At 42.6% G+C, this 26,734-nt stretch overlaps 1 protein-coding gene across 6 annotated transcripts in view; it reads left to right on the forward strand.

The window, feature by feature from the left end:
- The first annotated feature begins 277 nt into the window (after positions 1-277).
- The window catches only part of DEPTOR (DEP domain containing MTOR interacting protein), a 111,911-nt gene continuing 85,454 nt past the window's right edge, over positions 278-26,734 (forward strand). For 2 of the 6 annotated variants that reach the window (XR_010598973.1, XM_065586069.1), the window contains exons 1-3: positions 278-630; positions 1,207-1,302; positions 17,057-17,110. Coding sequence is in view for 4 of the 6 variants with exons in the window: in XM_065586069.1 (XP_065442141.1) it covers positions 1,217-1,302; positions 17,057-17,110 (140 nt within the window). In the remaining 2 variants the exon portion in view is untranslated. The other 4 variants (XR_010598974.1, XM_005303372.5, XM_065586070.1 and 1 more) reach the window with 3 other exon arrangements.

Consider the following 26,734-nt stretch of genomic DNA (forward strand, 5'->3'; position numbering starts at 1 on the left):
AAACACTAGCTGCGGGAGCCTCAGAAGGAAAAGTCTAGGGTGATTTAGGAGGAGGATCACACTGGGAGCTCTGCACTCACTACAAGGGGTCAAGGCAAAATTAGAGTAGGGCAGGGGGAATTTGGTTCTAAAGGATCAGTCTATTTTTTCTGCTCTCCCCCCCCCCCCCCACACACACACTTATTTTTAATTGTTGTAGAGAAAGAAATGCAGGAAGGAAAAACTCTGTGTGGAGTGAGGACAGGAACAGCTGGAGTTTTCCTTGCAAGAGGGTGGGGAGCAGGGGAGGCTGTGTTAGCTGTATCGTGAGTCCTCAGAGCACCTCTGCTCTTGCTCGGCAGCTTGGGCTGCACGCTGCTGTCTCAAAGGTCGCTTATGATAAACATAGGGCCTCCCCTCTCTCCCCCCTCCGCCCCCCAACCTTGGCTGCTACGGCTTTGGCTGTGACATTCAGTCTCTTCCATGCTGGAGAAGTAGTAGCGAGCAATGTGATAGACAGAGGGGGACGCTGCTGCCTTGGCTGGACCTGCTGCTGCAACCATGTGTCTCTCTCTCTGGCTGTGACACAGTAACAAGGAAATTGGTGGGATCTGTCGTTATCTCCACAAGGGAAAGGTGACCCGCACAAAGGTAAGCGAAAGTGAGGCGTGGATCTTCTGTTAGCAACTGGCAGTGGCGCAGTGTCCCTGGAAATAAGCAGACGGGGAAGTCCGTCTCCTCAGAAAGGCTTTTTGCAAAGGGTCGGGAAGCTGAGCAGAAAGCGTGTTTCCTTTGAGCTGTCAAAAATAAATTGCATGCAGGAGTTTAAAAGCTCAGCTCGCTGTTTGGAGAAGCCAGACCAGTAGCCATGCAGCGATGTGCTGCAAACTAAAAATCACCCATGCCGCTTTGCAGCGCTGGGAAACGCAATCAAACTAACCGATCGATGGGACTTGATTAAAACGGGGCATAGCCTGCAGGAGACTGGAATTGGGCTGAAATGTTCCCTTTAAGATGTGTGCGGTGCAGATTAAGGATCTGTTTAGTTACTAAATTTGCAGGGAAGGAAGGGGATTTTAACAGGGGTGGGGGAGGGGTTGGGATGTATTTATGTTGTCATTTAACCTAACCTCGTTGTCATTTAACAAGCATAATAAACCAGCCCCGCCATCCAGTGCTGAGAGCTGCAGCCTCCCTTAGCCCTGTTGTGTTGTATGTCCCCGGCAGGCTGGCAGCGATGGAGGAGGACATGGGCAGCATGCAGCAGAAGGCGGCTGAACTGGAGCACATGGCTGAGGTCTTGCTCACTGGGGAGCAGCTACGGTAGGAGATGGCTCCTTCCTCCCGCACAAACATTGCTACAGACTCTAAAAGGGGGAGGGTGACCAGATATCCCGATTTTATAGGGACAGTCCCGATTTTGGGGTCTTTTTCTTATATAGGCTCCTATTACCGCCCACCCCCGTCCTGACTTTTCACACTTGCTGTCTGGTCACCCTAAAAAGGGGAAACTCCTTTGCTCCCGTATTTAAGGAAATTGCTGTTAAATGGGCAGGTTTTTTTTTTTTACTTCACAGCGGTGTAAATCTGGATTAACTCAATTTAATTCAATGGCTCAAATTTTGCTCTCGGTTGCACAGGTGCAATCCTATAGGGTCTGATTCTGGTCTCCCACTGGTGTAAAGCAGAAGTAACTCCACTGATGTCAATGGTGTAAACCTGACGTAAGTGACGGCAGAATTAGAACTGCAACCTCTGTGAACTTGTGTGCCTCACCCTCTCTAAACCCAAATTATCAGTGCACACACATACCTCTGTCAGACCTGCTAAACCACACACATTTGGGAAATGAAGGGTTTTTGTGTGTGCTTCAATTAGATTCTTACAAACTCCTGCTTTCAGCCTGTCACAGCTGCTCAGCTCTGCTGTTTCAGCTAGGAATTGGGCTATATGTAAATAGTATTGCAGGCCTGGGATAATGAGTTATCTATCATTCCTTGTGATAGTTACTGAGACTGCTACAGTCCAGGGGCAGCTTTCTATTCCATTCTGGTTAGGGTCTTCTAATTTGGTCATAGCTGTACTATCTGAGGACTCTGGGGAAGGTGACAGCAAGTCAGCAAAGAGGTTTTAAAAGGCAAAACCAGAAGAGGAATAATAATTAAAATCAGATTTTAATAGATTTCTGGTCCAGTGTGTCAAATATGATTGACACTATAAAATGATTAAGTTAGATGGATAGAATAAACCTCCATTAAGATCCAGGTTTTTTTAGTCTCTTGGAATAATGCAGAAAGACTTTGAGTCTAACACAGTCCGTTTTTTATAGGTTTTTTTTTTTTTAATTTTGGATCAGTTGACCAAATTCCTATGCATCTCTCACAGCAATAAAGAAGAAAATTTTAAAGCTTCCCAATTCTCACTGTTAACATAACTTGTGATTCAGGAAATACAGACGATTGTATGATAGTGGTATAATCAGAAAGACGTAATAGCAGTATGCCAGAAGTTTTCTTCAAATTTTCAGCAAATCATTTAAAATGCTGGTTTAACATTTTTCATTCATAATTTTGAAAACATTGCTTGATCTGGGAGCTGTTAAGATGAGAACCAAAGTTCCTTGATTTCATCTCAATCGAAGTCAAATATTCAGACTAATGGTTATTACTAAGATCAGTTTGTGTTTTAAATGTGTATGTCGATGGCAGTTAAACTAAGAAAATACACCGCTACCTTGATATAACACGACCCGATATAACACGAATTCAGATATAACGCGGTAAAGCAGTGCTCCGGGGGGGGTGGGGGGGGGGGGGTGGGCTGCGCACTCTGGTGGATCAAAGCAAGTTCAATATAACGCGGTTTCACCTATAACGCGGTAAGATTTTTTGGCTCCCGAGGACAGCGTTATATCGGGGTAGAGGTGTAATTACCACTAAAGCAGAATGTTTAGGAATCCTCTTCAGTTTTAAGATGCTAGTTCAGAAGACATTTTCATAGCTAGTAGTTGTTTTTTTAGGTTACTTATGCTGGCCAGATCCTCAGCTGGTTTAAATTGGTGTAGTTCCAGAGTAAGTGAAGCATTGCTGATTTGCATCAGATGAAGATCTGGCCCATGGGTTTTGGTTCTTATTCTAAACTGGTATGTATACATTTTCTTAGGAATTAGCTTAGGAATCTTAGCTTCAGCTGTTGGGGCCAAGTTTTTAAAGGTACTTAAGTGCTTAAAGAGGCAGATAGGCAATAGGAGTTAGGTCAGGGTTCTCTGGAGGTCGGGACCCCTCAGGGGTCACGAGGTTATTACATGGGGGGTCACAAGTTGTCAGCCTCCACCCCTGACCCCGCTTTGCCTCCAGAATTTATAATGGTGTTAATTATATAAAAAAGTGTTTTTAATTTATTAGGGGGGGTCACACTCAGAGGCTTGCTATGTGAAAGGGGTCACCAGTATAAAAGTTTGAGAACCACTGAGTTAGGCTCTCTTGAAAATGCCACTAGGCACCCCTCTGCACCTTTATGCACCTAAATATGTTTAAAAATCTGGCCCTTGGAAACTCGCCTCACCATTGCTGCAGAAGTTGTAGTGGGGTCAGCCACCTCCCATGCACCCATTATGGCCAGGGGTGCTGCTGTGGTGGTGCCCTGCCAATAGGGTTGCCAACTTTTTACTCGCACAAAACCGACCACCCTTCCCCTGCTCACTCCATTCCCCCATCCCTCTGTCACTCACTCTCCCCACCCTCACCCACTTGCTCATTTTCACTGGGCTGGCTCAGGGGGGTGGGGTGCAGGAGGGGGCTTCAGGCTGAGGCAGTGGCTTGGGATGCAAGAGGGGGTGAGGGCTCCAGGTGGGGGTGTGGGCTCTGGGGTGGGGCCAGGGATGGGTGGGCTTAGGGTTCAGGAGGGGCTCTGGGCTGGGGGGTTGGAGCTGAGGGGTACAGGGTGTGGGAAGGGGCTCTGGGCTGGAGTGGGGGTTGGGATGTGGGGGGGCTCTAGCTGGGGGTGCAGGCTCTGGGGTATGACTGGGGATGAGGAGTTTGGGGTGCAGGAGGGTGTTCTGGGCTGGGATTGATGGGTTTGGAGGGCAGGAGGGGGATCAGGTCTGGGGCACAGGGGTGTCTGTGAAAAGTGGTCCTTCCAGGAACTTACCCCAGGCAGCTCCTGGAAGCAGCGGCATGTCCCCCCTCTGGCTGCTACGCGGCGGCACGGCCAGGCGGCTCTGTGTGCTGCCCTGGCTGCAGGCGCCGCCCCCACAGCTCCCATTGGCCACAGTTCCTGGCCAACGGGAGCTGCGGGGATGGTGCTTAGGGCAGGGGCAGCGTGCAGAGTTCCCTGGCTGCCCCTATGTGTATAAGCTGGAGCGGGGACATGCCGCTTTTTCCCAGGAGCTGCGCGGCACGGAGGCTAGCAGGGAGCCTGCCAGCCCCACTCTGCGGCGCCGCCAACCAGACAGTCAATGGACTGGTCAGCAGAGCCTCCAGAATCCCTTTTCGACCGGGTGTTCCAGTCGAAAAACAGACACCTGGTCACCCTACCCGCCAATGATTTTCCCCTCAAAGGGCTTCTTAAATAAACATTTCCTGCAGATTCCTGAATTTCCCTCCTGCTGACTTGGAGTCCTGCAGGAGCCCTTTTGCTCCCTGTAGCATCTATATAGATGGGGCTCATTCTGTAATCAGGGCTGGCTTACCCGCAGGTTCTCCAGCCCATGGGGCAAGCCATCCTGCTATAGTAATAATATGTTACTTATTTTTACATGATGCTACCAGAGAAAATAAAGACAGTCTGTATCCCTATAAATCAATGGGGATCCACATGGATGGAAGGATCCACTCTTGTGAATCTGATTCCAGGATTCGGGCCTAGGTTTATCTCTGAATTTGTATCCCCCTCTGATACAAATATTTGTGTCTTATTTTTTCACTGTCTAGATCGTCTGGGCAACAGAATAGGTTTGTTAGCTGCACATTTTGTTTCAGAAAATAAGGGCCGCCAATATATAGTAGCAAACGGGGTGGTAGACAAGTTTTGGCCAATGGTATATTTGTGGTTTCCTTTTCTTTTCCCATCTAAGAGAAGTATATAAACAACTTGCCTGGTTGCCTCAAAGAGGAAGATATTACAATAAAGGTATTATAGATGTGTATAGAACAGACAAACTGATGCTAGAAAATTACAATAAAAACAGATTCTGAAGAAACATACTGTAGTCACTTGCATCTGAAGAAGTGAGGTTCTTACCCACGAAAGCTTATGCTCCCAGTACTTCTGTTAGTCTCAAAGGTGCCACAGGACCCTCTGTTGCTTTTTACAGATTCAGACTAACACGGCTACCCCTCTGATACTGTAGTCAGTTCTTAGTGATGCTTACAAACATTACATAAGATCTTAGAGGAGATGATTTAGTGACTAGTGATTATGTGGATAAAATGTGTATGAGTAAGTGCTACATACTTCAGGATCAGGGGGTAGCCGTGTTAGTCAGTATCCACAAAAACAACACGGAGTCTGGTGGCACCTTAAAGACTAACAGATTTATTTGGGCATAAGCTTTAGTGGGTAAAAAAAAACTCACTTCTTCAGATGCATGGGATACTTCAGGATGACTGTCAGTATTCCCTCTGATTTTTTGCATCCGTGTGCAGAATTAATTTTGCTATGTGCACCAATATGGAGATGATGGGTGGCAGGGGTAGGGCTGAGGGGCTTGGAGTGTGGAAGGGGGCTCAGGGCTGGGGCAGAGGGTTGAGGGGCAAGGGGGCGAGGGCTCTGGTTGGGGGTGCGGGCTTTGGGGTGGGGCTGGGGAAAGAGGACTCCCCCCCCAGCCCTCTTTCCCCACAGCAGCACCTGGGCTGGGGCTGCAGGAGGGGCGCCTCTCCCTGCCGCAGCCGCTCCGGGGCTGGAGGAGTTAAGTGCGCGGCCTTTCATGGCATCCTGCGTGGCTGTACAGGCGTGCACCTTAGCAGGAACTTAGATGACTGCATACCTCAGGCGTGACAGAATAAAAGGAAAACACAAGAGGGGTACAGGGCTATGCAAAAAAAACCCCTATGAAAATTAGGTGTTTATAATTATACTCTCGGTTTATTTGTAAACCAGATCAGTGTGTGTGACTTCATTCACATATTTGAAATAACTTCATTAAAAATTCTTTGTGGATGTATAAGGTGATGGTGGGTCATGCCACGTACCTTTATTAGCTATAATAATAACCGTTTAGGACCCAATAGTTCCTTCTACTTTTAGAAGTAGTGGCTATCTAAGCAAATATCTGACTAAATTACTGCTGCAAGAATGCATGACCAATGGGAGCATAGCTCCTGAAGAAACCATGATCTCAGTTGGAAGGAGGCCCAGAGGAGCAGTGCAGAGGGTCCAGCCTTCTACAGGACTGGGGTTTGGAAGCTGCAAACCTGTCTCCTCACTAGGGTCCCAATGCATCTCCGGGTAGGCAACTATGTGAAGTGTATGTCACCGGATTTCCTAGCAAGATGGGTTTCTCTGGGGGAGGGTATCATAGCCTTTACTAGTTATAGTTTGGACAGTGTTAGTCAGGTTTAAAGAAATGTAATAATCAGAATATATAGTTGTATTAATATGTAATACAATTGAAGTCAATGGGAGTTTTGCCTGAATAAGAACTTCAGGATCTGGTCCTAAATTATGTATGTCCCAGTAGGTGGCAATGAATCATGTTAATTTCAACATTGTTTTGAGAAGGGATTAGGGTGTCACGGTTGCTGTGAGTTTTTTGTTTCCAACAATATAGCTATCCTCATGATAACTTAGTTTACAAATTACCTTTCCTCTGGCAACAAAAAGCTGCTTCAGTAGGTGGGTCCTTTATTTTAGTGAAGGTGTTCTGGGGTCTTATATTGCTCCCTGGCTGCATACATGCTCTCTCTGACAAGTCATACCTGTCTGCTGTCTTGCCCTTCTGCACAGGATGAGTTCAATAATGGTTTACCATTGCCAAATCCCTGACAGGTAGTCTTTTTCCAGTCCACAGGCCCCTTGTTTTCTCATGCTTTGTGTCCTTAGTGTCCATGGGCCATAGTTGGCCCACGGAGTAACGAGAAACATTAGAATATCTGAACCCACACCTATCTGGTTGCTTACTAAAATTTGCCTATGATCTAGAAAAGTAAACTCTGGAGTAGGTGTAACTTCAATAACGTTTAACCACTTTCCTTCTATGACATTGTGGTGACCTACATTTTTATATTCCTCTTATTTTATAAGCTCTTGAGCTGTCTTGAAGCCACTGTCTCCAGAGCCAGGGCACTATTGAGCAAGCATGTATGCACCATAGTAGAGAAAAGGGCAACATTTAGTTTGTGGCATAAATATTCATCATGAAGGAGGTATGTGTATTTCCATCCTTTTCAAGTTCTTCATTGTTGTACACTTATAGTATTTTTAGTAACATTATGGTTCCATATATCTTTATTGATGTATGGTTTGATTTTGAAAGGTCCTGGGGATCTGCAGCTCTCATTAACTCACTCCATTTAAGTCAATGTTCGGCACTTCTGTAGCTCACGCTATTAGACCTTTAATATAATAAGACATGTGTTTTAATAATTACAGCCACCATGTAGAAAACAATTTTCTTTCAATCAACACAGCTACAGGAAGCTACATGTGTGTAGCAAGACTGTTAAAATGCATGTATATTTATTTATATTTTGTTTGAGAAATACCCTATTATCAAGGAATTGAAGATCAAGTAATAATCATGCCCATGCACTGAGGGCAGAATTAACACTGCTCAGGCAGCCTGGCTTTGCCATTTCTTGTATGCTGGACTCTTTACTCATTCTCCCACTGCAGTGTTTTTGGCATGGGCAGTTCGCAGAGGTAGGCATATGACACGTTATCATTACCTTATTGTGGTGGTGTCCAGCAGCCCCTTTTGTTCACTGATTGTAGACCCATCTTTACCCTATAGAAACAGGCACACAAGGCCTAATTAGGTGGGAGTCTGAAACAGCAGAGTGGGTCTCCCAGGGGTAGCACTTCAGAGGTTGTCTCATAGGTATCAGGATGGGTGGGGAAGCTCTGTGTGCAATGGTCTGACAGGAACTCCCTCTCCCAGTTCCCCCTTTCACATCACCCGAGCTGGAGACCATGGTAGATTTTTTTTGAATGGATGAGGTGAGGAGAACACCATGAAACTAGGAAGGAGGTGGATTGGCCTCCACTCCTGGATTGGCTGAAAGTTGTCAGGGACTAGTCTGGGCATTTCCTCCTCTTGGGACAAATATCCTGGTGTCTGTAGACCCCAGTCTGTTCTGGAGTGCAAAGCCCAAGCACTTTGAATGTATAATTATGCATTTGAATAAATACTGTTGTGGGGGAGACTGAGTTATTGGAGGGCTGGTACAGGGAACGGGAGGGCCAAAGTTAAGAGGCAACAGCAAGGCAGAATTAGTTCATGTGGTGGTTTCAAGAAGTGTACCTGAGCTTCCAGGAATTGTACACTCTATAATAGCACCCTAGAAGATTGAATGCCAAAAAAGCCTACATAAACATAACATTAACTTGCCATGTTAATAATGTCAGGAAATGCAACAGTTAAGATCTTTGCAGAAATACTAACTTCCATACGTGCACTACCTTTTATTCATATTTTTCTTTGTAAACAAGAATATACAATATTCAAGCTATCCATTTAGGCTTTTAAATAGTGTATGTACTACAAATTAAACATGATCTAAATTGCATTCCTAGTTATAGCTCTGTAACCACATTTACTTCAATATGTACTGGATAACGTAGCCAAGATTATTTTGCTTTAGGGACTTTAATTTTTGCATTATATTAAAGCTCTCCCAAAACTGTAACTGTGTAATCCTACCATCATTTTTATGTAATTTATTTCTTTTTGTATATATTACTCTTTAAATATTTAGCTTCTCTCTCAAGGTCTCTGCAATTTTCTTTAAATTTAAATATTAATCAAATTCATAAATACTTAAAATAAAGTCAGGTTTTGCTACTAACTTGGGGGAGGAGGGGTTTGAACTGTGTATTGAAATCCCATATTTTTCAAAGCCCTTGAGGATAAATATCTGCAGCATGACTATGCTTATGTTCCTGCACAGTAGCAGTGGCCACAGCCAAGTGAAACTGAATTTAGATCTAAAGAAAAATAAAATATTTTAATCTAGACAGTCCTGCGCTGCCAGAAAAGTGCTATTGTGCGATATTATGGGGATAATAATATGCAATCATGCTCCTTCATTTCTGGGAAACTCTAAAACAAGGAAGGGGAATGAGATGCATGGAAACAAAGGGAAACGGGAAAGATGACACACAGACACTAAGGGTGTCAGCAGGGAGAAACACAGGAAATCCAAGGAGGTTTGAGAATAAAGAAAGATATGACTATCCAACTGTGGAAAGAGAGAGATTTATGTAAAATTAGAGAGATTTGGGGTAGGAAAAGAGATGGCAACCCAGAGAGGAAAGAAGTGCTGCTGCTGTTTGGATTGGTAACTGACATAACATAGATACCTCTTACCCTCCAATAGTTGGGAACTCTGCACAGGAAGAGTGAGTGGAGGAGGGAAAGCAAGGAAGGTTCCAACAGAGAGAAATGAAATTAGCCCTGTTCACCCAAAAGAGAAATCTCATCAATTTAGAGCAGGGAACAGGTTACAGTTAAAATCTGTCTCAGCAGAGACTCTATGCAAATAACCAATCGAAGAGTTGTGATCCAAAGTTTGGCTTTCTGTAACATTGAGCAAAGTTTTAATAGTTGAATGAATATATGAAAATAGCTGCACTAAAGGTGCAAGAGTCTCATTTACAAGACAAATCCTCTCTCCCCCACCATACTGGACTGGCTGAGCTTGGTGAATCCACCGTTTGGGCCCCAGAAGGATAGGCAGGGTTAGAGCAATAACTGCAAAGCAGCTCTGAGGCTTCACTCACCACTGCTGCTTTTACACCTGACTTCTCAGAGGGCAATATCCTGTGGCTGTTCTCCCATTTGGACCCACTAGCCTTGCCCCTCTGCCTTAGTAAGGCTCCTTGTTCCCACCACAACCCAGCAGAGACAATGAAGGAGACCTCATAGAGCTGGATTTAGGGACGCTTAAGCAGTCTGCACCACTGGGTGGGCTCCCCAAATCTTATTCCTGCTGCCTCAGATGGGTCCCTCCTTGTTTGGGGATAGATAGGATTTGGTTCCGAGGATGTGGCTACACTGCAAAACCTGTGGCACCATGAGGATGTCCAGTCTTAAACATAAAGCATTTTCAGACTCCAGTCCAACAGTTTTTAAAAATAAAGTTGATCTTGAAATCCAACATGTGGTATGGCAAGATAAGTTGGCCCTTAGGACACAATTAGCAAAGCTATTTACATACAAACAAGTCTAACATCTCTCTTAGTCAAAGTTTCTACTGTATCTTTCCAGGATATAATACAAAAGGAGGGCCAAATATTGACTTTTCCATTTCATAGGTGCTGAAAACTGTGTTGTACAAACTACGTAACTGATTCATCAGAGGCCTCCATCCATATAAAAACACAACTCCAAAGTGTAAAATTCTTTTCAGAACTTCTAACAATATAATTTTGCAATGACTTCTGGCCTGTTTTTAACAATGCCTCACCCAGCAGGTGCATTCAGATCCTTGGCCATCCCAGTGACAACAAATGTACTTTCAAATAACTGAAAAAGTACCTGACTAGGCCTGAAAATTAAATAAGCACAAATAGGAAGGCTGAGTTTTAAATATCAGAGGCTTGATTCTTTTTTGATTCTTCAATGCTGTGTACCAAATCAAAGTGATAACATTTCACACTCACTTTGCACATGTGTAAATGGCTGTACAAAGTGCAAGGCAGTGGAGAATCAGGTCTTTAATATGTGACCCTTTCCTGGAATTTAAATTTCAAAAATTATGAAACTGATCACAGACTCAGGCTTTCAGGAGGTTTATGTTATATCAGTATACTTTGCACTTAAATAGTGTCTTTCCCCTCATTAGTGTTTGTTAGTTAATCATCCTAATAACTCTGGTAGGTAAGTAAGTACTATTTTCCTTATTTTACAGATGGGAAGACCGAGGCACAGATGTTAAAGCCATAATTAAACTGTAAATTTTGGCACTTTTTACAAATGCACAAATGTAAGCAATTTTAGCCATCCTCAGGACAACATGAGGTGCTAGAATCACTCACAGTGTGGTATCCATGTCTGTTACTGGTAGTGCTGGTAGTGAAACTTTAGGCATTAAAACTCTTTCTTGTGTCTAACACAGCAATGCTGGGAATGAGGAGGTAGAAAGTCAGGGAGAAGAAATGGCATGAGGGAAGGAAACATGGATTATTCAGCAAAATATGTTTCTGCAAATTAGCTACTTTTAAAATTGTTTCTGTCTCTACTTGAAATTTATTATTATTAATTTGTATTATGGTAGCGTGTAGCCCGGACACTGCTAGGTGCTGCACAAACACAAAACAAAAAGATTGTCTCCACCCCAGAGAGACTACAAGAGCCACCTGGTAGATACAGACAAACAGGAGAAGGAACAAGGAAACTCTGAGACAGTGCTGCTCAGCATGTCAGCACACCTGTTGCCTATTACTAAGTTTTTGTAGGTATCACGGCAATGGAGAGTTTTAAGAAGGGTTATGAAGGAGGCCAATGAGATATGTTTGCAAAGGTTTACCAGGAGCTCCTCCTGTATGTGAGGGGCAGCATGAGAGAAAGCACAAAGATGCTTTGGCACCATTGGGCTCAGCTATGTGAGTCACTATCTCCAGTGGTCTATGAGAAAGATAATAGGCGAAGGTGGGGATAGGCTGTGAATGGCCTTGGAAGTGAAGATAAATAGTTTGTGTTTGATGGGACTGAGCAGGGAGAGCCAGTGGAGGGATGTAAACAGAGGGGTGACATGGTCAAAATGACTAGCCAGGAAATTATCTTTGTCTTTGAATGGTTGTGAGCTGGGCAAGATTGCGTTTCTCAAGGGTAGAGAAGAGGAAAAGCCTTGAGACATCAAATGATGAGCATCTAGATCAGAATTTTAGCGGGGTGGATGGAGAGGAAAAGCTCTTCCTCTGTCAGAGATGTTATGCAGGAAGAATCCACATGGCCCCTGGAATCCTTCACTTTATAAACAGTTTCAGGATAGCTCAGTGGTTTTAGCATTGGCCTGCTAAACCCAGGGTTGAGAGTTCAATCCTTGAGGGAGCCACTTTGGGATCTGGGGAAAAATCAGTACTTGGCCCTGCTAGTGAAGGCAGGGGGCTGGATTCAATGACCTTTCAGGGTCCCTTCCAGTTCTATGAGATAGGTATATATTAAACATGATCAGCTTTGACATATTTACCTTTTATGGTTATTATGTGGTTTTTACTTGGTTTGTGTAAACCATTCTCTAGTGCCACATTTGTCTTGGGATCCAAGACAGTTGTTTGTTTATTACATTTCACTGTCTCCTTTTGTTAAGGCCACTAGAGCTGGTGAATTCTGTCACAACATTTCCATTAGTGTTCATCTCAATTTGTAACCACATTTGCTTTGTATATGTTTGCATCCCTTTTGCCTTTTCCCTCCTGTTTATAGTCTACCAAGTGAATGTATTGACAGGATTTCTTTAAAATAGTGTTTGCATATTGTATTCCTTTCTTTCTCCCTTTGTAAGTATCTCTTGTCTTTAAGGGATGCAAGTACATTGGAGCAGGGACTGTGTATTCCTGGTTTTGCACAGAGCCTTGCACATTGTCAGTGCAGCTGTACCAGAAAAACCTAACACATAATTATAATACACATCATGGAAACAGTGAATTTTAATTTAATTAATTTAATTTAAATGACTGTTACAGAATATTCAGAGGAAGCAAATTTTGAATTTGAAATGGTGTTTGCCTCAGAAACCTGATTCTAGACTTTGTGCTAACCCAGTCAGGGAAGAGAAACCAATAAAAGTTGTTCAAATTTAGAATATCAAATAATGTCAATTGCTTTTGAAGAGCTATACGCCAATGATTATTCACAGCAGTGATTCTGCAAGTATGTAGAACAATTTCAATCAAGATCATAATAATTGTATAAATTATCCATCCAACTGATTATTACCCAAATTTGTTATTGAGTGTAGAATATAATTTTATGGCATAGGAAGCAGTTAGTTGCTTCTTGACTTCTAAGGATTCAATTGAATGAGCTCAGCAGCTGGCTGTGAGTAATTTACTTTAGTGGGAAGGGAGAACCTGAGCTGATATATTTGCTGCCTGGTCAGTGCAAAAAGAGAAACGTAGGTATAAAGAAACGAAAAGTAGCATTAAATCGTACACACACCAAATGCATTGTGTGGGAACATTGAGTACAGAAGCCTGAAGAAGGAACTGACATAGAAATTAAACGACTTTAAAACTGAGCACCATATGCGGTAACATAAAAAGAGTGTTATAAAGTCATTCAGGAAAAATAGATGAGGCTAAATTATTTAGTGGATTTTTGTGACCAGAAAAATCTTTTATTTTCTCCATAATATGAGGTAACTACCATCATTACTGTTGCCTGTTCTAAGCTGTCAAAGTGCTGAAAATGTCAACTTAAAATTCACAGTGAACAAAAGAAAGAGCCCAATTTTGCCCATATATACATTTGAGCAGTGAATGGGAGCCCTGGTACGAGATATGACTCTATCCTAGGGTTGCCAACCCTCCAGGATTGGCCTGGAGTTTCCCAGAATCGCCATCGATTTCCCGGTGACTATTGAAAGCAATCCAGGAGATTTTAATAGGATTTTTAAAGAAAATTACATTGTCATGTTGGGGGGGAAAAAAAATCTCCCGGAATAGCTTCAGTCAGAATTGGCAACCCAACCCGTAGAATGCAACTCTAGTATTCGCAACCCATTATTTAAAAATAATGAGTCAGGCCCTAAAATCATGATCTTGGATTAAAAATCATGAGATTTTTAAAACTAAATTTTGGGTTATTTTTATTTGCCTTCTGATTCTCAGCCTTTAGGATTGAGAGGAAGGAAGGTACTATGGATAGGACACTAGTCACAGACTCGGGAGACAATTTTCTGCTCGGCTACAGACTTCTTGTGTGATCTAGGGCAAGTCATTTCATTTCAGTGCCTCAGTTCTCCAGCTGTAAAATGGGGATAATAGTATTTCGCTATCTCACAGCGGTGTTATAATGATAATGATTGTGAGGTGTTCAGATATTACGGTGATAGGAGCCATGAAACTATGGTAGGAAGATAGGGTGCACTTGTTTCACATTTTCAGGCTTTTCTCTGTGACCAGGAGGGTTAGAAACTTATTTATTTATTTTAAATGAAAGCTGAGATTCTTATGCAATCGCTCGATTCCAGAAGCTGGAGCTTTAAGAAAAACACCAAGGGTGAAATCCTGGTCCCATGGAAGTCGGTGGCAAAATTCCCATTGACATCCATGGGGCCAGGATTTCACCCCAGATATTGTGAGTTTCATGATAAAATCATGAGAATTGGCAACACTGCAGCTCACCCCAGTCCTCGGAGGGCTTTTGAAAGGTCCACCATGTCACTGAAGGCCTGTAATGCCATTTCATGAAGACAAAGGGATCAAGGAGGAAGGAGGTATGCTCTAGGGAAGTTGTTGTACAGGAAGTCAGACTAGATGATCACAATGGTCCCTTGTGGCCTTGGATTCTATTAATCTAAGGCAAAGTGGCCATGTTAGGGAGGGGCTTTGTGTCAGTCCTCAAAGGTCCAGCACAGTGAGAGCTGTTGAGGGTAGGGCTGATGTGTGCTGGAAGGCCTGTAGATCTTAATACAGGCAGAAGTAGTGCTGACTATCTGTGTCACTTTTTATTATTACAAATAGAGCACTTACCTCAGTGCAACCCACCTGCTCCTCTGTAACCACTGCTCCTGCCCGCACTACAAGACCAATGGATCCAAGGGCCCAAAATCACCACAGAAGGACATTGCGGTCACAGAGGGGCTGCACTGCAGCAGGTTGGTATGGGAAATCCTTTGCTCTCAAAACTTTGCAGATCTGGCTTTGCGTGCAGAGAGGTGACTTTCAACCACAATCTCAAGTATTCCATGCACTGCTTAGTAAAATATACTATGAAAAGTAGCTGCTGTTCATGCTCCTATTACTGTTGTGGGAAGGAGACGGCTGAATTACCCAACGTGTTATCCCACTTCAAAAGACACATCACATAATCTATTTGGGAGGGAGCCTTAGATTATTGAGAGAAATTTAAAAATGAGACTCTCTGCCTATTATTATGTTGTTTTTTTGTTCATAGCTTGCAAAGTACAACTAGACTAGTCCAGTTTCCCTTTCTGGCTGTCATCCCTTAGCATAATGCTGCAGTGGTTGGGGTGCAAACACTTAAGAAGAATGATTAAATTGAAACAAGGCCCCTTTTTAAATGTATCTTTTAGAATTTCTAGGTGTAACAGGGTAGCTTGCCTCTTACATGAAATTGGACTCAGCTTTCCTGTTTGGTGCAGCTAGTTTGATGTAGTGAGCAGGGTGAGAGGCTGCCCCTGGGATTGATAAATGAAAGTTCAGAAGCTTGGAAGTCAAGTTTAGAATCCAGAGTCCAGAATCTTAAGAGAGGGGGAGAGAGATTATTACTCCCGGTTAAGAAATGGAGAGTCATGAGAGCTCAGAGAAAGGGCAGAGGCGGGCTGAGAGCTTTAAGGAGGAAGGAGTGGTGAAAATTCCCTAGTTGAGCCATGGAGCCAGATCAAGATGGTGAGAGAGGAAGGGGGTCACCTGCAGACTTTCCCAGGTCAGAGAGGCCTGAAGGCTGAGAGTAGCAGATGGAGATGCCTGCTGGCTCTCTGCGCTGGAGGGCTGAAGCCAGAGAGGCTGAAGACTGAGGAATGGTGCAGGGATGAGCCCAGTGAGGTCTCTGCAAAAGTTGTAACCATACGTGGGGAGGAAACAGTGTAGTGAAACACCTCAGCTAGAGAGGAGCTGAGTTGAGGTGTGGTGAGAGACACTGGAGCAGTACCTGGGAACTGGGGTCAGGTATGGTGAGATACACTGGGACTGGGGTGAAGTGTGATGAGAGACACTGGAGCTGTACCTGGGAACTGGAGTGAGGTGTGGCAAGAGATGCTGGAGCCTACCTGGGAACTGGAGGGAGGTATGCTGAGAGACACTGGGAACTGGGGTGAGTTGTGGTGAGAGATGCTGGAGCCGAACTTGGTGTTTTTGCTGTTGGGATGAATGTACTATTTGGACTGGGTAGGGGACAGCAGCTCTGGTTTATGGTAGTGTGATTTTTGGTAATAAATTCCCCTGCAAATAGGGCTATTTATATAGTCTGAAGGTTGTACTGAGTTTATTTGAGGAATCAAGAGGGAAACTGAGGTGAGGCACCACCTGCAGGGTTGCCTGAGGAGGTGCCCAGGAGGAGGCCACATGTTTGTAGCAGGGAATAAAATCATAGGATTTTTCTGTTGATTTTAGATTTTATAGAAAATCTTTGTAAATTGATCAAAGGGGCATTTGAAAGACAAACTGCTTGAATATACTTGATGTTTGGAAAATAAGTGACTTAAAGGGGATGGAGTTGCACTAAATGAAAAAATTAACAGTTTTATAGGATTTCTTTTCGTTCATCTCTAACTCAAAAAACAACTGAAGCAGCTTAAATTGTGTAGAATAAAATACATCCATGCTAATAATAGCCTTCTTGTTGATTCCGTTTCTGTTACATTTTGGAACATCTGAGTTATAAGTAAAAGGCCAGTAACTATTGTACTCCTGGGAATCGAAGTACTAGGCAAAGAGGCAGGAAGAGGAGATTGCACAACACATTCAAGAGGAAGTAAAATAAGCACCAAGAGAGAAATTCACTCAAGCATGTAGGGGCCCTGGAAACGTCCCAAAGCAGAGGAATTCTAACAGTTCTGGGTGGGCAGTTGCCGAGTGGGCGCAAAGGAGAGTGAGCATTCTTGTATTCAGAGGCTCTAGACCATCACTGCTTATGACGTGGTAGAAGTAGGAGCGGGGGCAGGGTCATGCCTTCACCGACCACAAACCTTTGACCGTGAATATGTAAAGTGAATTTTTTGCCCCTTCCTAGTGCAGGGACTGGAGTAGCAGCTGCAGAGGTGCCCCATGACCTGCCTATATGTTGGTGAGTAAATTCAGACCTCTCCATAGTTCCAGTCAGAAAATCCATTGTAATGATGTTCCCTTTAAGGCCAGCATATTGTTGTAATCTAAGCACCCCGACACTGTTGGATGGGACTCAGGTGCTGGGACTCAGAGTAAGAAGCGGGATGCTTGAGTTCTGCTAATAAAACAGCATTACCTGTTTCTGCATTTACATTTACCGTGTACCTGTTTCTGCATTTACTTCCCCAAGATAGGACACCTACTCACTTAGCTCTCCTGTGTGTGTGGAGGGTCCATTTCACCCAGAATGATGAGTGGCAAGGACATAGGCTTAGGGCAGATCTAGACTTAAAATGCTGCATCTAGACTTAAAATGCCACCACAGTGCTTAAGTGAAGATACTTCTATGCTGATAGAAGAGCTTCTCCTATTGGTATAGTTAATCCACCTCCCCGAGAGGCGGTAGCTATGTTGGGAGGAGAAGCTCTCCCGTCTACACGGGGTGGGGGGTTAGGTCTGTATAACTATGTTCCTCAGGGGTGTGGATTATTCACACCCCTGAGTGATGTAGTTATACCGATATAGATCTGTAGTTTAGCTCTGGCCTTAGACAACATCTCCATTGACACTGCTGGAGAAGGAGGGCACGTTGTTCAATAGAACAGGCAACATTTTTCTGTGTGCGCTTTTGTAAAGGAACATTTCCATTTAATTACAAGGAGTGGTGGGGAAATGCTTCTTATCTTTCTAAAGCTAGTCCTCTTGTGAACATTTAACAAGTTCTGATCAAGCCAGACAAAATCCTTGATAGCTGGTTGGCAAAGGGAAGCAGTCATGATTCATAAGTGGTTACTCAACAGTTGTGTACACATTCATATCACTAATCAGGTGAAGGGAAAGTGCTGAGCTTGCACAAAACCTTGCCTGTTTGGGGTTTTTTGTGTGTGATTTAAAGTGAAAACCTTTAAGTAGGTTTGAAAACCTCAAAGTCTTAACTGGAATTTTTATTAACACATTTTTTCTCAAAGATGAAGTTTTGTGTAAGTTAAGACCCTGATTCTGTGCATCCCAAGCATGTGAGTAACTTCATGCACTTGAGTAGTCCCTCTCAACTTCACATGCTTTTGTGCTTGCAGGATCAAGGCTTGATGAAGGAAACCCACGTAAAGCAGATAGCATCGGTTTTGTCTTTTGGAAGTATTTGAGGAAAGATAAAAAGTGATTCTACCAAAAAAGAAAATAAAAGATTTGATGCTGCAGAATCTCCTGAGTCAAGTCATTGTTGCCATTTAGCATAAATGCATTTGGAAGCAATGTAGTGTAGTCTGGTACAATCAATAGCTCTCCAAGGTATTTCTCAGTTTCTCTACAGAAAGTGATTAATTTTCTTCCTTGTTATTTGGCACTTATAATGAAACATTAAGGGACATTGGCTGATCTCTTCTCTTCAGTAGGTGCGTAAGGCTTTCACAGAAAAACCATTCTGACTTGTAACTTATCAAAACAATTCTTTCATAAGCAAACATAATAGCTAAGTGAAATTTAAAAGGACCATAACATGACTACCTAGTTTGCTGTCCCATGTTGAAATAGAATCATATAGAATCATAGGACTGAAAGGGACCTCGAGAGGTCATCTAGTCCAGTCCCCTGCACTCATGGCAGGACTAAGTATTAACTAGATCATCCCCGACAGGTGCTTGTCTAACCTGCTCTTAAAAATCTCCAATGATGGAGATTCCACAACCTCCCTAGGCAATTTATTCCAGTTTATTAACCCTAACACCCTAACAGTTAGGAAGTTTTTCCTAATGTCCATCCTAAACCTCCCTTGCTGCAATTTAAGCCCATTGCTTCTTCTCCCATCCTCAAAGGCTAAGAAGAACAATTTTCTCCCTCCTCCTTGTAACGACCTGTTATGTACTTGAAAACTGTTATGTCCCCTCTCAGTCTTCTTTTTTCCAGACTAAACAAACCCAATATTTTTAATCTTACCTCATAGGTCATGTTTTCTAGACCTTTAATAATTTTTGTTGCTCTTTTCTGGACTTTCTCCAATTTGTCCACATTTTTCCTGAAATGTGGCGACCAGAACTGGACACAATTGAGGCCTAATCAGCACGGAGTAGAGCAGAAGAATTACTTCTCGTGTCTTGCTTACACCATTCCTGCTAATACATCCCAGAATGATGTTCACTTTTTTTTGCAACAGTGTTACACTGTTGACTCATATTTAGCTTGTGGTCCACTATGACTCTCAGATCCCTTTCCACAGTATTCCTTTCTAGGCAGTCATTTCCCATTTTGTATGTGTGCAACTGATTGTTCCTTCCTAAGTGGAGTACTTTGCATTTGTCCTATTGAGGATTTCATCCTATTTACTTCAGACCATTTCTCCAGTTTGTCCAGATCATTTTGAATTATAATCCTATCCAAAGCACTTTCAATCCCTCCCAGTTTAGTATCGTCTACAAACTTTATAGGTGTACTCTCTATGCCATTATCTAAATCATTGATGAAGATATTGAACAGGGCCACACCCAGAACTGATCCCTGCGGGACCCCACTCGTTATGCCCTTCCAGCATGACTGTGAATCACTGATAACTACTCTCTGGGAACGGTTTTCCAACCGGTTATGCACCTACTTTATAGTAGCTCCATCTAGGCTGCATTTCCCTAATTTGTTTATGAGAAGATCATGCGAGACATATCAAAAGCTTTACTAAGTCAAGATATACCACGTCTACCGCTTCCCCCCTATCCACAAGGCTTGTTACCCCGTTAAGAAAGCTACCAGGTTGGTTTGACATGATTTGTTCTTGACAAATCGATGCTGACTGTTACTCATCACCTTATTATCTTCTAGATGATTGCAAATTGATTGTTTAATTATTTGCTCCATTATCTTTCCAGGTACAGAAGTTAAGCTGATTGGCACTATATTTGTCCTTTTCCAGTCTTCTGGAATCTCTGCCATCTTCCATGACTTTTCAGACCAAATCGCCAGTGGCTCAGATATCTCCTCAGTCAGCTCCTTGAGTATTCTAGGATGTATTTCATCAGGCCCTGGTGACTTGAAGACGTCTAATTTGTCTAAGTAATTTTTAACTTGTTCTTTCTCTATTTTAGCCTCTGATCCTACCTCATTTTCATTGGCATTCACTATGTTAGACGTCCAATCAGCACCAACCTTTATGTTAATAATTCAGGTCAAAATCTGCTGCAGGAATAATTAAAAACAAATTTTCAGTCCTCATGCAAAATAAGTGGCTATGCATATGAGCTAAGGTGGGAAGAGATAGCATTAATATGCATAAATGCCCAGGTTTTAAGGCTAGAAGGACCATTGTGATTATTTAGTCTGAGCCCTGCATACCACAGGTCAGAGAATTTCACCCAGTAAATCATGCAATGGAAGGATTTTTTCTTCCCTGCTATAAGGACACTACCAAGCCCAATAACTTGAGGAGGACATGCAGCATAGCTTATAGAAAGGTATCCAGTCTGGATGTAAAGCTTTCAAAGGCCAGATTCCAATATTTATACCCCCATTAAATAGCACTCTACTCCACATGTCAATTTAGTTCAACGTGGTGATGCGTGAGCCACTTTCCTTGGTAATCAGTTCCAATGGCTGATTACCCTCACTGCTTAAAAAGTTGCATCATATTTTCAGTTTGACTTGTTTCCCCTAAGTTTAACTTTCAGCCGTTGGATCTGATCACTTCAAGAGCTCCCTAAAATAAGAGATCTTTTCTCTGTGGAAGTACTTGAAGACTGTGATCAAGTCACCAATTTGCTAAACTAACTAAATGGGGGTCTTTAGGTCTATGACAGCCAGGAATGTATTCTAGACCTTAGATCATTCTTCTGGCTCTTCTTTGAGAGGCCTCCAGTTTTGCAACATTCTTTTTAAAGTTTAGACACATAAGATCCAATCATGCAAGGTGTAAAAGTCTATGAGAGGTGAGATTGCTTTGCATCTTGCAAGAGGCACTCGGCATTATCTGTCCCATACAAGTATTTTAATATAGAATAGTTGTCCTGGTAGGTAATTTCTTTGCTTTACATCTTTAACAGTATCCTCTGAAACTAATATAAAATCTAATAACTGCAGCCAAATTAAACATGGAAAATATAACTATTTCATCTAGAATGTCAGTTGCAAACAAAAATACGATGCATCGTCAATAGATGGCTTTGTTGCAACATGTGACCTGCTGTAAGAATATTGTACATACCATCATTTTAAGATATCTCTACCATTTTACTAATGCTTTTTTAAAAGAATCATTTGTACTGTTATGAGAGTAGAAAACCTCAAATTATAGTTTCTCATATAAAACCTATAAAGTCCTAATTGCTATCTGTAGTACATCAAATAATTATTTTTATTACTAGTACTCCTGTCTGTCAGGTGGTGATTAAATGTTTCTGCTAAACAAAAATACTCATTGTATAATAAAGTAGTTTACTAACATAGAATCATAGGACTGGAAAGGACATTGAGAGGTCATCTAGTCCAGTCCCCTGCACTCATGGCAGGACTAAGTATTATCTAAACCATCCCTGACAGGTGTTTGTCTAACCTGCTCTTAAAAATCTCCAATGATGGAGATTCCACAACCTCTCTAGGCAATTTATTCCAGTGCTTAACCACCCTGACAATTAGGAAGTTTTTCCTAATGTCCAACCTAAGCCTCCCTTGCTGCAATTTAAGCCTATTGCTTCTTGTCCTGTCCTCAGAGGATAAGAACAATTTTTCTCCCTTCTTGTAACAACTTTTTATTTACTTGAAAACTGTTATCATGTCCCCTCTGTCTTCTCTTTTCCAGACTAAACAAACCAATATTTTCAATCTTCCCTCATAGGTCACGTTTTCTAGACCTTTAATCATTTTTGTTGCTCTTCTCTGGACTTTCTCCAATTTGTCCAATTTTTCCTGAAACGTGGCGACCAGAATTGGACACAATACTACAGTTGAGGCCTAATCAGCGCGGAGAAGAGCGGAAGAATTACTTCTCGTGTCTTGCATACAACACTCCTGCTAATCCATCCCAGAATGATGTTTGCTTTTTTTGCAACAGTGTCACACTGTTGACTCATATTTAGCTTGTGGTCCACTATGACCCCCAGATCCCTTTCCACAGTACTCCTTCGTAGGCAGTCATTTCCCATTTTGTATGTGTGCAACTGATTGTTCCTTCCTAAGTGGAATACTTTGCATTTGTCCGTATTGAATTTCATCCTATTTACTTTAGACCATTTTTCCAGTTTGTCCAGATCGTTTTGAATTATAATCCTATCCTCCAAAGCACTTGCAAACCCTCCCAGTTTGGTACCACCTGCAAACTTTATAGGTGTACTCTATATGCCATTATCTAAATCATTGATGAATATATTGAACAGAACCAGACCCAGAACTGATCCCTGCGGGACCCCACTCGTTATGCCCTTCCAGCATGACTGTGAACCACTGATAACTACTCTCTAGGAATGGTTTTCCAACCAGTTATGCACCCACCTTACAGTAGCTCCATCTAAGTTGCATTTCCATAGTTTGTTTATGAGAAGGTCATGAAACATGAAATAGAGTTCTGCCTGGGTATAGAGGTAAATCTGACATAAAATAATCTAGTCTTAACTACTGTTGTAATATGAATATCTTTTGACTGTTGTTACAGTCCTTGAAACTGGGTGGGAGAAAAAACATTTCACCAAATTAGATAACATGCTTTTGAAGATCTGGCTACTTCTTCCATCATTCATTTTCTGCCCAGGAGCAAGTACTAGCAGTGGTCTTTTTATTGTTTACCTCTTGCTCAGACAGAAGTGTATTTAAAGAGGAAGGATGGTCTTGCAATTAAGACCTGATAGGGATTCTAATCCCAGTTCTACACCAGTTTTCCTACAGAACTTTGGGCAAATCACTTAGGGCTAGATTGTGCCTGTTCAACACAGCCCTGCTTTAGGGGTAGTGTGGAGCTGCACCTTTCCACAGAGAGACAGTGGGAGGAGACACCTTCCATCCACTCCTTTCTCCCGCTGCCTGAGGGAATGCACAGCCTGCTACTCACCCTTCAGGAATGTAGCATATACACACTCACCCTCTTCCCAACTGGCTGATGTGGGAATGGACCCTGTGACATAGAGGCCCATTAGCTGCTGACACAGAGTAGTGAACTGCTATCAGGCCTGACAAACTCATGACACCTATCACATTGCTGTCATAGTATTTTCCTATGAATAATGTTGTGGGAGGTATCAAATGAAAGCTTATATTAAACTGGTTATTATAAGCTTTGCACGTTGTATGTATGGTTGACAGTTAAATTGTTATATTTCTATACTAAAAATGTTTAAACCATGTAACCAGGCACAGTTGATTAACAAGTTTGTTCAAGACAAAGGAATGTTGATTTGCCAGTCTGCCTACGACTCTGATGTATGCAGTGTTGTTGCAGCCATGTCAGACCCAAGATATTAGAGAGACAAAGTGGGTGAGGTAATATCTTTTATTGGACCAACTTCTGTTTGTGAGAGAAACAAGCTTTTGAGCTTATACAGAATGCTACAGAGAAATACAAGAGGTGGAACAGAATGTTTAGCATAAGTAGTTACATATTTCAATGGACCATTCAAGGTCCACTTGAAATATGTGTTAACTACTTATGCTAAACAATCTGTTCCACCTCTTGTATTTCTCTGTAGCAGTCTGAGTATGTTTCCAGTTTCCAAAGAAGAGCTCTGTGTAAGCTTGAAAGCATGTCTCTTTCACCAACAGAAGTTGGTCCAATAAAAGATATTACCTCCCCCACCTATCTCTCTGATGTAAATCAAGTATTGGGAAAGCCAGAACACAATGGGAGATGCATTTGTATGTGAGGCAACAGGAAAAGCCATGTTGACGGGGAAGATGTGAAAGCAGGGGAAGGCACCGGAGACAAAACCACTCTCTTAGGTGCAGGGAATTCAATTGTACCTTGCCCTTTCATGGGCTTCCTAAGTCCGGGGGAGAGGTCTAGCCCCTAAATCCATCTGTGCCTCAGTTTCCCTATATCACAGCAGTGGTATTACACTAAATCCATCTGTGTGTGTGAGGTGCCCGGATACTGTGGTGAAGAACGTCATAGAAAAGTCTATGAATAAGATTGCTCCCTATTTTTTTTAGGTGTGCATTTTAAAATTACAAGACCTTTCCTTTTATTGGACCAACTTTTGTTGGTGAAAGAGACAAGGTAGTCCCATTGACTTCAACTGACCTACTTCTGTGCTAGACGTTCAGCGTGTGCTTAAATGCTTTGCTGGATCAGGGCCTGAATATCTTGTCCATGTTTTTGTTAATAAGGGGCCCAATTCATTCCAAGTGTAACTTAGTTGAATTTGTTGGTGTTACACCAGGGCAGACTCTGCCCTGAGCTGGGTGAACTGAATTTGATTATCTACTCTGTTATATCAGTTTAATAAAATCAGTGAAGTTACACCAGAATAAAATTGGTGTAATGGAGTGGGGAATCAGGCCCTTGTATTCTTCATCTGAATCTCTGCTTCTTTTCATACGCTGGACTAGAAAGACACACTTTCTGTGGCTTATCTTTTCTTTTTTCAACAGTAATTCTTAACAGAATTCTTAATTTGTAACCAGCCAATGACTTCAGCTCTTTGAGGCTAAGAGTGACTGAGGCTACGTCTACAAGACCAGCCTGAATCGGCGGGTAGAAATCGATCTCTCGGGGATCGAATTATCGCGTCTCGTCGGGACGTGACAATCGATCCCCGAATCTACGCTTGTACTCCACCAGCAGAGGTAGGAGTAAGCGCCGTCGACGGGGGAGCCACGGAGGTCGATTTGCCGCCGTTCTCACAGCGGGGTAAGTCGGCTCCGATACGTCGAATTCAGCTACGCTATTCACGTAGCTGAATTTGCGTATCTTAAATTGACACCTCCCCCCCTCCCCGTAGTGAGGACGTAGCCTGAGTGACAAAGAATATTGTTTTTGTCTTTGCACACCTGTCAAGGCTGCTTCCCCACTTTGAACTTTAGGGTACAAATGTGGGGGGCCTGCATGAAAACTTCTAAGCTTAACTACCAGCTTAGATCTGGTCCGCTGCCATCATCCCAAAGCTAATTCCCTTCCCTGGGTAGCCTTGAGAGACCTTCACCAATTCTCTGGTGAATACAGATCCAAACCCCTTGGATCTTAAAACAAGGAGAAATTAACCATCCCCCTCCTTTTTCCCACCAACTCCTGGTGGATCAAGATCCAACCCCCTTGGATCTAAAAACAAGGAAAAATCAATCAGGTTCTTAAAAAGAAGGCTTTTAATTAAAGAAAAAGGGTAAACATCATCTCTGTAAAATCAGGATGGAAAATAACTTTACAGGGTAATCAAACTTAAAGAGCTCAGAGAACCCCCCTCTAGCCTTAGGTTCAAAGTACAGCAAACAGAGATAAACACTCTAGTAAAAGGTACATTTACAAGTTGAGAAAACAAAGATAAACTAACACGCCTTGCCTGGCTGTTTACTTACAAGTTTGAAATATGAGAGACTTGTTCAGAAAGATTTGGAGAACCTAGATTGATGTCTGGTCCCTCTCAGTCTCAAGAGCGAACAACTTCCCAAACAAAGAGCACAAACAAAAGCCTTCCCCCCTCCCCCCCAAGATTTGAAAGTATCTTGTCCCCTTATTGGTCCTTTGGGTCAGGTGTCAGCCAGGTTACCTGAGCTTCTTAACCCTTTACAGGGAAAAGAATTTTGGAGTCTCTGGCCAGGAGGGATTTTATAGTACTGTACACAGGAGAGCTGTTACCCTTCCCTTTATAGTTATGACAACACCTGACACAGAATAGCTGTAAAAATGCTCTGAAGAGCTGGCTGTTGTCTGACAAAATACACCAGACTTCCCTGCTTCCTGATTGGTCTGACTTCTAAAATATCTATGCTTGCAACTGCAAGCCAGAGCTTAATTTCCATAAATACTATTTATCAAGCACCAAGAATGAGCTGCTCAGTGTTGCATGAGACATAAACAAAGACAGCCTTGGCCTCAACGAAACAATTTATCAATCCTGTCCAGGGATCCATGTGGCAGTGTGTTCCTGGCCTTGATCCAGATGCATTGTTGCACCTAGCTCAACTCTCATATATATATATATATATATATAAAAATTCCCTTCTTTTTTTTTTAGTGTGGTGCTAGTGAAAGTTATCAGGGGACCATAGGAACCATGTGTAGGTCTCTTCCTTTATCCATCCACAAGCAAGGTTCAGTGAGGCTTCAACTGACTAGGTACTACCATCTGACGAACCTGGTTTGTGAATAAAGGAAGGGAACTTCAGGTGATTTCTGCCATCACCTGATAACTTTCACTAACACAAAAAAAAAAAAAAAAAAAAAAAAAGAGTTAGGCAGGTGAGCTTCCATTTTCCTTCTGACAAGGGGTAGGTTAAAAAAAAATTGCCTGCATTTTGTGGTTCCTATTTGGCCCACTGTGTAAAAGCCAGTATTATAACTTGTGCCCCAACGAGACTAGGCTACGGTGCCCAATACCAAGTTGGAGATGGTTGAGTTTTCAGCATAAATTTTCTTTAAGAAAATGATGAAAATGTACTGGCATAGTGGTAGGCAGGGAGATCA

The sequence above is a fragment of the Chrysemys picta genome, chromosome 2, assembly GCF_011386835.1.
Source record: "Chrysemys picta bellii isolate R12L10 chromosome 2, ASM1138683v2, whole genome shotgun sequence".
NCBI classification, from domain to species: Eukaryota; Metazoa; Chordata; order Testudines; family Emydidae; genus Chrysemys; species Chrysemys picta.